The 13,106-nt window shown below is 40.9% G+C and overlaps 1 protein-coding gene across 1 annotated transcript in view; it reads right to left on the bottom strand.

The window, feature by feature from the left end:
* The window catches only part of NOTCH2 (notch 2), a 77,812-nt gene that overhangs the window by 46,667 nt on the left and 18,039 nt on the right, over positions 1–13,106 (bottom strand). Inside the window, exon 4 of the mRNA XM_010581105.1 lies at positions 12,189–12,311. Coding sequence (XP_010579407.1) covers positions 12,189–12,311 — 123 coding nt within the window. The remainder of the gene's footprint in view (positions 1–12,188; positions 12,312–13,106) is intronic.

Here is a 13,106-nt window from a genome sequence, read left to right as displayed (position 1 = left end):
GCTTCCCAGATTTCCAATACACCTTTTGCAGCTACCATATCACAATCATGTTTGTGTTTAATTATGAATATGAATCAAACAGAGCTCCATCTTAATGCAGCTTGTTTTAAAACCAAAGGAAATTCAACTCAATGTATGAGGGGCATAAATGAGCAATTAACTATTGCATTGCACCATTGAGTATTTTAATGAAAAAAACTTGTTCTTTACTGAAGTTAACTGAAATCCAGGCTCAACTTCTAGGCAAAAATATACAAATCAAAAGCAACTTAAGGCAAGCAGAGCATATCAATCTAACTACATTAATGAGTACTCTGTCTCATCACCATTGGGCAATATAAGCATAATAGTTTTTGAAAGATTTTAGGACCATGTTTTAAAATACTACAAATCCCAGACTAAAGTCCAAGGCACTCACATTTCTTAACTGGACCTGGTGAATTGGCAAGAATGCAAAGCAATTTCAAGGTCACTGACAATGTTTGAGACCTTATTACTGAAGTGGGCTTGAGTGTCTTGGAAATGAATTATGTAGGCCAAAGTCTTCAAAAGAGAGAAATACAGGGTTTTTAGGTGGGATGGTTTGGTGCAGTTTGGGTTTTTTAGATAGCCTTTGGTTGCTTATACAGTGTTTCTGAATCTTTAGGTATTAACAACAGGGGATTAATGGTCAATATTGTAATTCTTCAAGACAGGTTTTTTGTTTGGGTTTTTTGTGGGTGGGAGGGTTGGGGTTTTTTCGTTTGGTCCCGTCCCGTGTCCCCCCCTGCCAAAACCAGCACACACATTTGTAAATGGCTTTCACAACTGCCCTCCCTCAAGGCAGTATCATGACTTAATTCTTAGCAGGACTGTAGGATGGCCCCAACCTCTCATTCTCCCAAAAGGGCTGATTTGCCCTCAGTAGAGACTTCAACTCCTTGTGCAAAAGAAATAGATTAATATTTCGGGCAGGTACTACAAAGAAAAGATTTGATACTCCTGTTGTTAGCAACCTAGATCTTCAATGTAGTGTCTGTCCTGGGAGCTTCCCAAATTATTTTTTCATGGCAGAAACAGAAGTATCTTTTGGGGTCAGACATAAACCAGGATTCAATTCTAAGACTTCTCAGTGAATATTCTGCACAGGACTTCTCTCTGCCAGGTTAGTTAGGTCGATTTAAATCAAATGAGACAAAAGATCTCTGAAACAGTTTACTTAAGGGATGCTGCTTTGACTCAATTGTAACTGAACGAAGTATATTTATTTGTAGCCATGTACTTGGTAAGCTTGATTCTTCCTAACACTCTTAACAAGCAGAAAACAAGTCTCTCATTCACAAAACTGAAATTCAACTTCCAAGTACAAACTCTGTTATGAATTGTACAGTAATACACATCTTCATAACCCTAGTGTTTCTGAATGCCACAACCACTTCAGCTATGTGTTAATCCATTTAGCTGCAAGTTTCTGTAGGTATTTCTTTTTTTGTGCTCTTGCTAGTTTCAATTACATTTCTGAAACACAGTAAATATAGAGTGAACAAGTGAAGGCAAGCACAAATACACTAACTGTACAATATTTTAATGGAAATGTAGAAACATACATATAAAAGACAACAAGAAAGGAAACACAAATTACTCCAAGAAGCTAATAAAAGCGTAACCTGACCTTGATATTTGCAGAGCCTGGGAAATCAGCAAAATGCCGACTCAGGTTCTAAGTGACCTTGTACAAAGTAAACAGCTAGTCCATGTGGTATTTCAAAATTGAAAACTGGAAGTAGAAAAAGGGAACAGCCTTCAACTCTTAGCACTTTTTGCCCACTATGAAACTGAGTTACTTCCTGCATATTTCCCCTCAGAAAAGCCATATGGAGTAAGACAGACATGTTTGCTGCTTTGATTGCGCCCATTTTCAGACCAGCAGGAGAAACTGGACAGGAACTCTGGGAGCTTTTCTTTAGGCAGACATAGGATGCAGTGGTTCAAGGCCCCTCAAGCAGTTGTAGCAGATTTCATTGATGAGAAAGAGCCAGCCCCTTCTCCTAGAGGTCTTATGTTAAAAAGAAAATAAAGCCTGATTTATAAGGGTAAGGCAGATAGCACATAAAACGAGTACAATCCTACACTGAAAAAAGTAGAGCATTAGCTTGAGCAAGTAAGAAACCAAAACAGTCACCCTGGAAAGCAGCAACATACCAAAAGGTGATCCTACTGAACCATGCAGGCTTTGCATTAACCCCAATTCCAACTGCACTGATCCTGCAGCTGAATGCAGGACCTTCAGTCAGTTCAATCAGAGGTCTTTGTCTTTGGCAGAGCAGACTTTCCATAAAGAAGAAAGTTTTCTTGGCCTCTTAACAGCTCTCCAGCAGGAAAGTACGCAGCTGGAGTAACAGAGGCTAAAGCTCCTGAGAGGAAATCTCACAGGCAGTTTAGGCACTAAAAACATTTAGCAGGACAAGGATGCAAATACCTTCCCGTGCCTTGAAAAAAATCAGTTCCTCGAAAACTGAGCTGGGAGGAGACAGCAATGTGCATTTCTCTCAAAATCACAACCATGACAGCAGTGGAAGACTGAACTGGAAATCACAGTATCTTAAAAGTTTAGGGATACTGGAAGGGAAATATAATCCAGTGAGAATTGCAAACTGGTCCTCAAGGTCCTAAGAGACTCACTGGAAGAGGAACATCAGGTTTCAAGAAGCTCTTATGCCCCCATCCACTCAGCACCTCACCAGAAGTTTGTCACTTATCTTAAACTAGTGCTCCAGTACACAGGGAAGAGCTCACTAGCTCTCTCGATAGGACTATCTGGGAAGCTATAAACCAGAACTACAGAAACGCTCTGAAAGAGTAATTTAATTCACAAAGTATTCCAAAGATTGTTATATGGTTTTTCGAGTATGATCAGCATAGCTAAAGAAAGCATGGCTTATTAGAACTGTTTACATTTTTTTCTCCAAGTTTCAAAGGACTATTAAGTAAGAAGGTGAAGAGTATCTTATCAAGACTCAAGAACAGGCTAAGAGATAAGAAACAGTATTTGTATAAATGACCGAATCTAATTGTGGCAGAAGGTTAGCAGTGCCACACTGCAAGGGACCATACAGTTTCTTCCCCTCTCTAATCACCCGTGTGTTCATTCAGGATGCCAAGTGGCAGACCACATTTGGCTGGGGAAGGACATTTCTCTGCCCAGTTCCTTCCTGTAACACAAGTAAAATGTCTGCATTGACATCATAACCCAATGCATGTTGGTCAGTCAGGTCAAAGCTCAGTTTCCTCAAGCTGCTGTGTGAGTCTCCTCAGCAAATGAAAAGTAACGGAAAAACTGCATGGAACCACAGGGCCTTCTAGTAACATGGTGTTTATGAAAAATACTTTAGCTCCCATGTTTTTGAATTATGTATTTGTAAAAACATTCAATTAGTCTTTAACCCACAGAATTATCCAGACTCCTTGAAAAAAACTAAGTTACAATTAATGAATACATATAGGCACAGGAGCATTTAATTAATGGCCTGGAAGGAGATGAACAGTAGGCAGTAGTATCTTTTACAAAATAACCTTTATATTATCCAGGAAGAAGCCAAGTAATTTCAGACAAATTTAACCAAGCAAGGTTGCTGCACAGTGCAACAGCAGACAAGGCTTAATGCACCAATGCCAAGTAAAATACAAAGGCAAACAGACTTGTTGCAGAAGGTTTAGGTTAGGCACTCCTTGAGGAAACACTTCAACTTCCCTGGAAGAGTTCAGTGGGGACCTCTGTTCAATCACAGCTTTAATCAACAAAATAAACATCACTGACAAGACATTTGACTACAAGGAAGAATAACAAATGCAAACAGTTGTTGTGTAATAGCAATGGCATAGCCTCAGTCTGGAATACATTTTGCAGTATTGAAGCCACCACCTCTGAATAAAGACACTGAAAAGGGGTAGAGTTCAGAGTCCGACAGACCAATGGAGAGAAGGATTTCGTAAGAGACTTACAAAGCAACTGTTACCCACAAAGGGAGAAAGACAGATGATAAAAAGTATAATACAACAGTCATCACAGGGAAGATACAGCACATGGCAAAGTATACAAAAGAAAATATTTATCATTTATATAATTGCTTTATTGACACAAAGTAACTCAAAGCAAAGAACTTCAGACTTTTCTGAAAGAGGCAACATCTTTATACAGACATGAACATCCAGATCAATAAGCAGGTAATACTGAGAGAAAGGGATCTCAAGTGTGATGTCCAGATGACATCCAAATTCCAGACCCTCCAACAAAGCCACCTCCACAGCTCCCTGCAGGCAACCCGATGAATAGGCCTGCTGCATTCAGCTCCAAGGATGGCTTCAGGCACACACAGAATTCACCGGACTACACTGCCTACATCTGCAAAAAGTGCCCCCAGCTGCATGTGTCTTTAGTAAAGGTCTTCCCTGTTTAAGTATTACAGTAGTATCCCCTGAAAAAAAGGGAATGAAGCCAAATATTTTTTCCCTGACAGGAGTCTTCTAAAGAAGTGACAGGCATCACAGCTCTCAAAAGTGTTTCTTCCCCAGGATCTCAGAGCATCTTTCTTCCATTTGAAATACAGAACTACAGAGCAGCAAAGCAGTAGCAGCCATTCCCAAACCTCAGGTGTTGGGGTCTTGGTTTTGTTTTCAATAGCTCTACTGTATCTTGGGCAATGTCAAATGCCATCCAAGATATCATAGAATTTAAGAGCTTAATATAGAATTTGAACAATTGAAGATGAATCTACAATTGTAGTGAGCAGAATAAACATCTGTGTTTATTTTAGGCTAGTATGGTGGAGAAAAGAGTTTAATTTCATAACCACACTGGGAAGCATGTAGTGGAACTAATGGGCTTTTACAAGGGATTTTACAACCCCCAAATACAAAACTCTGGGCTTTAAGAGACTTATGCACACTCTGATCCATTAAATACTGCCCTAAATCACTCCCCACAGACTACTGGGTAGAGAGGGCAGTCCTGACTGAACTCTTCAGAGGCAGTAATACAAGTGAACAGAAAATTCATTAAAAATTATTACTGATGCATAAGAACAGACTGGTTTAATATGGTGGTAGTAGGTGAAATGACTGGGGACAGCAGTAGGATAGATAAGTAACCAAAAGGAAATACACATCACCAAGCTACTCTCCATTGTGCCATTCTCTTTACCTGCTCTAGAAAATCCAGTGAATCAGGGAAATACCTAACAAGTGAAAAGATCTGCAAGGCAAAAATATAACAGTTGGAGCCAAATCTTACAATAAAAGCTTCATATTCTCAAGCTATCTCAGCAATCCATCTTCAGTAATTATCCAAAGACAAATCACCTCATTCTAAGTACAAGGGAAGGGACAGAAACTGCCAGAAACAAGTCAGCTGCAGATAAAACAACTGTTACCTATTAGCCTGGTCTCACAGCACACATCCACCAACCCAGCCTCACCAGAGTGGTCTAGCCTATTTTGTTTTAATGCCAAAATCATGCAAGATGTACTGAAAACGTGAAGACAGCTCCACAAGAGATTATTTGGCACATTGGATCACAAAGAGTATTTCACAGCCTGGAAAGTCACCAAAGGCGCAAGGGAAGAGGCAGCAGCGTGGTCTAAATTGGATGCTGTCATTCTGTCATCAGATCAGTTCAGCTGTTAACACCTCAGGTGTTTTATTACTGCTACCTCCTAACCAAGGCTTGCTGTTGGGAAATGGAAAGCAGCATGAAACAAACGGGAGGTTGTAGTACATGTTCCAGAATCCATACTGGATAAGGTACTGACTAATGGTGTAACTTTTAATGCCTCTGAAATCAATCTGCTCTGCACAACACTGGAATCAAGTACCACAAGAGAAACAACATCCAGGATAAAGTTTTTTTATGTCCAATGCTTCAAATCATTTGTACACTCAAACTTAAAGCTGTCAGCTCCGGAGGCTGCCACGTGCTCCCTGCTCCCTTTGTATCTGCCAATTCAAACATGAAAGAAAAAGAATCGTAATCCCTCCTGGCCTCTTTCAGAGACCTGTCTCTTGGAGATACTACTGAAGTGACAAGCAAATCACCAGCCAACGTGCCAAGTTTGGCGTAGGCAGGTCTCAGCCAGCACCAAAGAGGCTACTATGCTTTTTAATAAAGCCTGGAAAGGCACCAGGAAGTGTACCATTGCTACACCACTAGGAAAGATGACTGCACTTCTCACAGGAGTCTGAACAATCCTCCCTGTGCTAATACAAGGGTAAAGACTGCTCTTTGCACATTATGTATGCACATGCCAACCACAATCAGAAAAGAATGCAACCCCAACAGCACCCTCTGTCAGGTAATAATAAATACTCTATAGAAAATAGCAAGAATGCGTATTCCATCATTTAGGAGACTGGCATGTTCAACATTTATGATCTAGGTCATCTAGTGTCAGAGTTAGTTCATCTACATTTCAAGCCTCTAAGTATTCCAGCAAGGCAGTGTTTTTCTGAACACTAAGTTAACACAACTTGTTACTGTATACTTTGTGATAGAGCTGAGGAAAGTGGTATTTGGCAAAGAAAGTTTTAAAAAACAAAATACCAGAGCATACAATCTTACATAAAAATGTTAAACATTAGCCTTTTGATGTTTATCCTCCCTTCTTAACACAGAAAAGTCACGTCTGCCCAGAGTTTAAGGCTGGTATTTTCAAAGAAAACCAAGGTAGGGAGCAAATATTACTCTAATTAAATAGGAATCGAACCCTTAAGTCCCCCCTTTGAAAATTCCTGCCTAAAGCTCTGCAGAAAAAGTAACCCTTGTGCTAGTGTTTAAGAGCATATGACCAAGCTAACAGCTATTTTAATTAAAAAGCACAGCCCTGCTGCCTGAAGAGCTTTTCTGCTCAAGACAAACATTTGCTTCTTAAGCTAGCTCCCAATGCTGGAGTTATTTGGTGGAGTCAGCTGTTAGCTCACTGTGCTTCCCTTGAGACAAAGGTCGCCTAGATTTTAAAATATACAGTTCACTGGAGCCCCCTTTTCAGGGGAAAACAAAGCCTAAATAAATACAACTGCCATGGGAGTCTCGCCTTGCCAGCTACAGGGATAGACGTAATGAAAGGAGGCAAGCAGGCCAAGCCTGCAACTGAAGTACTATAACATAGATCTTCCAAAACCCACTTGAGCGTGGACATAGTATGTCCCCCAACCCAGAGACTCATCCCACAACTCCTGATGCAGCACTTCAGGAGCAAACTGTGCAAAGGACTTAACTCAATGGAGGATACAAATCTTAATCTCTGCTGTGCACCATCCTTGAAAGGTGATTTGGGCCAAACACAGATTATGATGATCCTCTGAAACACTGCAGACTTTCCACAGTGAAGTAGGAGTCCTTCTCAGCCAAGAAAAACAAAAGCATGTACAGCATTTTATATCGTTAATCACTTTAGTACCCAAATTCTCAAGTCATCTTTCTTGAAGCAAAGCTGCATACATTAGATCAACAGAGTAAACAGGTGCATTTTAAACAAAGGCTTGTTTCTTTATATGAATTGTAGTCTGGAACAACTGAGCAGCCTTTCAATTCTCAGATGGTTTCACCGTGTCCTGTGGAAGGACACGCTAACCTTCCACATGACTTTACAGCCCTGGACTGCCATCACTTCCTCTGCATCCACTCACCCATGAGACTGCTCCGTGAATTTTAATTCCTGATCCCAGAAAAAAAAAAAAAAAAAAAAAAAAAAAGGCAGCTGCACAGAATTTTTTACTAGATTAGTGAGTTTAAGTGGCACACTCCAACAAATACCAGAGTGAGCTCAGGGGAAAGGGAAGAGTGGCTGGGAACAGGGAGAAAAGGCAAAGACACCTTCCTCCTCAGACCACAGTGAGCCAGCCCATCAGTCTGGTTTAACTGCTGCAGAACAGCAGCATAAAGCAGAGTCTTCACATGGCACAGACATCAGCTGGGATTTTTGGCTAATTTTGACTCAAATCACACTTAAAACACACCAAATTCTCTGGCCTGCCACACACAGAGGAAGGGACTTCAGTCTTCTACAAAAGCATCCTGATCTATTTCCAGGAAAAGGTAAGTTTCATTACACATCTGCAAAATCGGGCCTTGAAAGGACCCAACAAACACTGGTTCTGGCCAAGGATTTAGCCTGGGACAAGATAAAATCATCCTTAATCAAGCAAACAAAAAATCAGTTAACATTCAGCAACAGGAAAGATATGGGGCAGTTTCACCAAAACACATCCAAGATTGTCTTGCCAGCTACAAATTTATGAGGTTGACAATCACTATAACCATATGAAATACGAGAACTTTGAAGGTGACAAAAACATTAGTGACAGCAGGAATTTGTCATTGTTTCTGAAAGGAAAGATTTTATTTTTCCAGAAAAAGCAGCAAAATGAGAAAGAGAAGGCATGCGCTTCAACAAAAAAAAAGGAGCAATGAGCTCTGTTTGAGGAGTAGGAAATTAGACTGAAAGCAAACAGCCTCTCAAAAGCTGGATTCCAGTAGCAAGCAGAAAAAATATTTAAAAAAATGCATAGTTATGTCCAGCCTACCACCTGTCAGGGAATTACAAGAGGCAGATGGTTACCAAAAGGAATTGGGACAGATTCTGTTTCAGTAAAGGGTGTTTCAATATTACTTTACACAAAACTATTCTTCATCAGATGCAGTACAGCTTCTTGATTTTTCTAGCAAGGAATGGGACTGATTTCTCTATGCCATGAAGCACAAACTATATTAACAAACATGCTAGATCATCATCCACAGCACAAAGATTAAATAAAGACTAAAACTGCAAACAGACCAATTTAAACTTCTCCAAGATTACTTGACAAGTCAGTATTTGAAAGAAGAGACTGCAGAACTGTTATGAAGACAGCACATCTACACTGTTAAGTAGTTTTAGAAAATTTAACAGCCTTTTGGTTTTGGCTGACATTTACTTACAAACATGCATCTTTGCGCCCCCCCCCCCCCTTTTTTTTTTTAAAGCAGCACAGTGTCCTCTAACCTTAAGGTCTCATTGGAGGCTTTTCATTTCCTGAAGTGCTCACTCTCAGTTTGACACTATTAGGCTATAAGCATTTATCAGGAGAGACACAGACTCCAAGAGTTGTTTGCTCAGCTCTCCCCTCTTCACTTACCTGAGAGGTGATTTACAATGTTATAAACCATGTTTCTGCAAAGGATGGACCTGCACTGACACAACTTTTCCTTATTGCCGAGTAACTCATCTTCTATTGTAGTTTACTCCTGTCGGCATCATTTGCAGTTTAATCTTGAAAAAAATAATCTCTCTCCAAACTACTCTAGCAGTCCTCCATCTACCTTCCCTATCTTATGCCCTGCCTCAGTGTCACCCCTCATGTTTCCAAGCTGGACATGTACTGTTCGCCTGCACCTTCTTGGTCTCTAACTGAAGATGCAGGAAAGGGACTGAAGTCCATTCAGAGAAACAAACTTCTTTTAAGAAAATGCTACCAAGATGACAGAGCAGAGTCACTGCTGGGATCACATGCAGGACCACACTAGAACAAGAGGTATTCAGGTGACTTGCAAGATGTTTGTCCACTCGTACCACATGGCTGCATTCACTGTGGAGCTGGACAGGATTTTGGGGTGTCATGGGACATCACTTGCACACACATTTCTTGGGCAAAAGGAATATTACAGACAATACGTGAATTCTTAAAGGCCAGCTGGCCAAGAGCATTTCACTGCACAGGCTTTCAAGCAAAGCAATGTAGAGAAGACCCCAAACACAGCCCTCCATTGCCATCGTGAGCCTGCATCCTCCACAGGCACTCAGATCAGCAGTTACACTGCAGACAAATGGCTATTGCTAAGGCGTCCTGTGGATGCACAGAGCTACTGCCCTACATGTGTCAAACATATGCCAATACAAACATGCATAGCTACTTGTGAAGTTACTCATGTTTTAGTTTGAATGCTGAAACTGGCACTGTTCATTTCAGACAAGACCATTCAGTTCCCCAAAGGCTCTAATGTTCATTGTTCAAACAGCCAAGCTGCTGTTTCCTAAACGGTGAGACCACTTTTAGTTCCAAACTGACCTGACCTTGACATGTAGAAAGTCAACGGCCTTGAGAAGCCATCATCTAAAACCACTGCTACGCTGATAACCTTAACCTCACCATAAACAAAGGAAATTCTCAGAAAACCCATTCCATTAACGTGTTTTAGAAAGCCATGGGAACATAAGGCTTGGGGAGTTCCTCTCTCTGTCCAGGGTTTCACCGAAGGGAAGCATCCTTCACGCACACAGGTTTCCTAGAGAGACTGTCCACACCGAAGAAAGATGGCACAAGACTAGGCCACTACACAGGTCTAAATTTTTTCCAATGCTAGTCAGTCAAAGCCCATAAGAGGTTCAGAGAGGGAACCACCACAACTGCATTGCAAAGAACTTCAGTGGTTAATCAGAGAGACAATCTACCACAAAACCAAAGAGAATCACAGCCTATTACCACCAAGGTCTGTTCCAGGTGAGTTGCAGAAGTCATCCTTAGCTGACAGCAGCTATCCACCCAAATCCTGTAAGCCAAGCTAAATTTACGATGCCTCTACAAAGCAAAATAATCCCTTGTAGATTATATACTCACACTGTACACACATGATCCATCATATCCTCTACGTTTCAGGAATAAGCCTGAGATTAATTTACAACTGAGAGACACTAGAAGCCATAACAAGGTTCATAATTTCTGTGGCATGGAGCAAGATTTTAGGAGTCACTGAAGGGTTGTTGGCTCCACACCCAAGCTCTCTTCATGTTTTCCTTTGCAGGTTTCACTTTCCACAGGCTTTAAGGACATATAGACAGAGAAGCAGTATAGAAGCAAGGGCACTTGCTCATTAAGGGGAAGACTCATTTTCTCCTATTAACACCTAGTTTCAAAGAGCTATGCAAGGAGTGGTTCATTTCACTCTTTTATGTGGTTTTAACTTCATTTAAGACTATATAATTTTTTAAAGTTAATGAGGGTTCTAACTGCAAAGGAGGCTGCCAGTAAAATGACAACCGGTTTATAATGAGAATGATGGTTTCTGAGGAAAAAAGATAGAACAACATGAAACGTCTGGTCTCTAGCAGTCAAACTCCTCGCAGTGCATTTGTCTCAACTACCAATCACTACAGATGTTCTGGTTTCAAACATAGTATTTTCTAGATACAGAGAAAAACGTGCTAAAGGTTCTTCAGAACCTGAGGAGCTAGTTCAAGCTTAGTTCCAAAAAAGTATCCTAATTTACTCTATGAAAGAAAAAATGCAAATTGAGTCCATAACTCAATTTCCCAGTTTTAGGGCTGTTTTTTTATCTATGATTTTGAAAGAAGGGCAAAACCATACTCAACTGAAAAAGTGTGCCAGCTAAGAATGACTAGTATGACTCAAAAAAAACCACCCCAAAACCGGAGGTATTTGTTTATTTTTGAGGTATGGAGCCATTTTGTGACTAAATATGACACTGAATTTCCTGTAAGCTGCTTCCTTACATCATGCATAACACTTTCTTGAAATTCACACTTTTTCCCGCTGCAGACTCAGAGTAAAGCACACTCATTTATGAAGCAAAAGTAGCTTTGCTAGTCAGAGAACTCCAGATAAAAATCAGTCACAGTGGGAAAATACAGTAGCAAAAACATAAGCTTCCCATACACTTCTCTTCCCTCCCTTTCTCCCACTTACGCCTCTTTTCAGATTTGCCCTGTTCCTCAGCAGCATTACTATTATCTACTTGGATCGTTATCCCAGGTTAAAAATACCCCCCAAATGTATCAGCAAAGCATTGCTATATGCGCATACCTGTAATAATACCAAAGCCACATTTTGTACTTTTGGAAAACAAGTATCCTCTTACAAAGTAATCCATTCAAGCACAAGTGCAGCTCTGATAGTTGCACTACATTGTGGCTCAAGAATCATGGTACCTGTCTGCCAAACCCACGCGCACAAAAGCCTGTAACACTGCCTGGTGCAATGGGAAACTGCCCTCCATTGTGGTGGCTTTGATGCAAACAATTTTCTTTTAAGGGTTGCACTGACAGCTGCTCCCCAGACTGCAGAACAAGGCGCAGATGCAAGCTGCATTCAGCCATATGCAACTCCAGTTGTACATTGGGTGAAGGCCAGAAGTCCTGCATTTGTTTTCTGTAGTACATACCTGTCCATTGTGGTGGGCAGCGGCAATTGTACGTGTTCACACCATCCACGCATATACCCCCATTTTGGCAGTTGTGATTTGGGCAGTCGTCAACGTTGTGCCCACAGATGCTTCCCTCGAAACCTGGACAAAGCAGAAACACAGCAGACTGAAATGGGCTTCCAGCCTCTTTTGAAGAGAATTCACCCTTCATGCAGATTCCCCCCTTTTTTTCTTAAACACTCGCCCTGTTAACCTAATCCTGATGAACCTCAATGTAGCACACTGACCAGAGACTTCGTTGAATGCCTTTGCTGATAGCATGCAGGTCAGATTACACAGTTAAACACTACTACTGCGGATAGATGGCCAAATACGTTTTCACAACCAAAAAGACAAAGGTATTTTTTCTTTAAGTGACTGACAAGCACTGTCATTCAAAGCAAACAAAGTGAAGACCAAGACATTTATTTTACTATGAGGTAAACCTGTCACTGCCCACCAAGCAGCAGTTAAAAGCATCAGCCAGGACAAGTTTTTCCCATGGCAAAAAAGTGCCTGGCGTTCACTTCATGAATACCTCAGCATAGTTCACATGCCTTGGCTATGCCAAAGAAAGATCTTCCATGCTTTGAAAATGAGATTCCAAATTCCTGATTTGGTCCTTTTCAGTGTTAGACAAGTCAGTCAATCAACAAATCAGCCACCACCCAAGCAATGCTTATACACTAAGTCCTGACTGAAAAGCAGAAGAAAACAGACACCCTTCCCCAATGAAAATCAAGGCTACACTAGCCACACTGGCAAACTATCCTTGCCACAGCTCCCTCTCCTTTCAAATAAGTGGGCACATTAGGGAAGGGAGTCATCAATAATCCATCTTCCCCTCAATTTCCCCTGCTGATTTATTTCATGCTTCATTAAATAAACCTGCCATTT

Source organism: Haliaeetus leucocephalus, unplaced genomic scaffold, assembly GCF_000737465.1.
Source record: "Haliaeetus leucocephalus isolate CR32 unplaced genomic scaffold, Haliaeetus_leucocephalus-4.0 Scaffold76, whole genome shotgun sequence".
NCBI classification, from domain to species: Eukaryota; Metazoa; Chordata; class Aves; order Accipitriformes; family Accipitridae; genus Haliaeetus; species Haliaeetus leucocephalus.
This window is presented reverse-complemented; position numbering and strand designations above follow the sequence as displayed.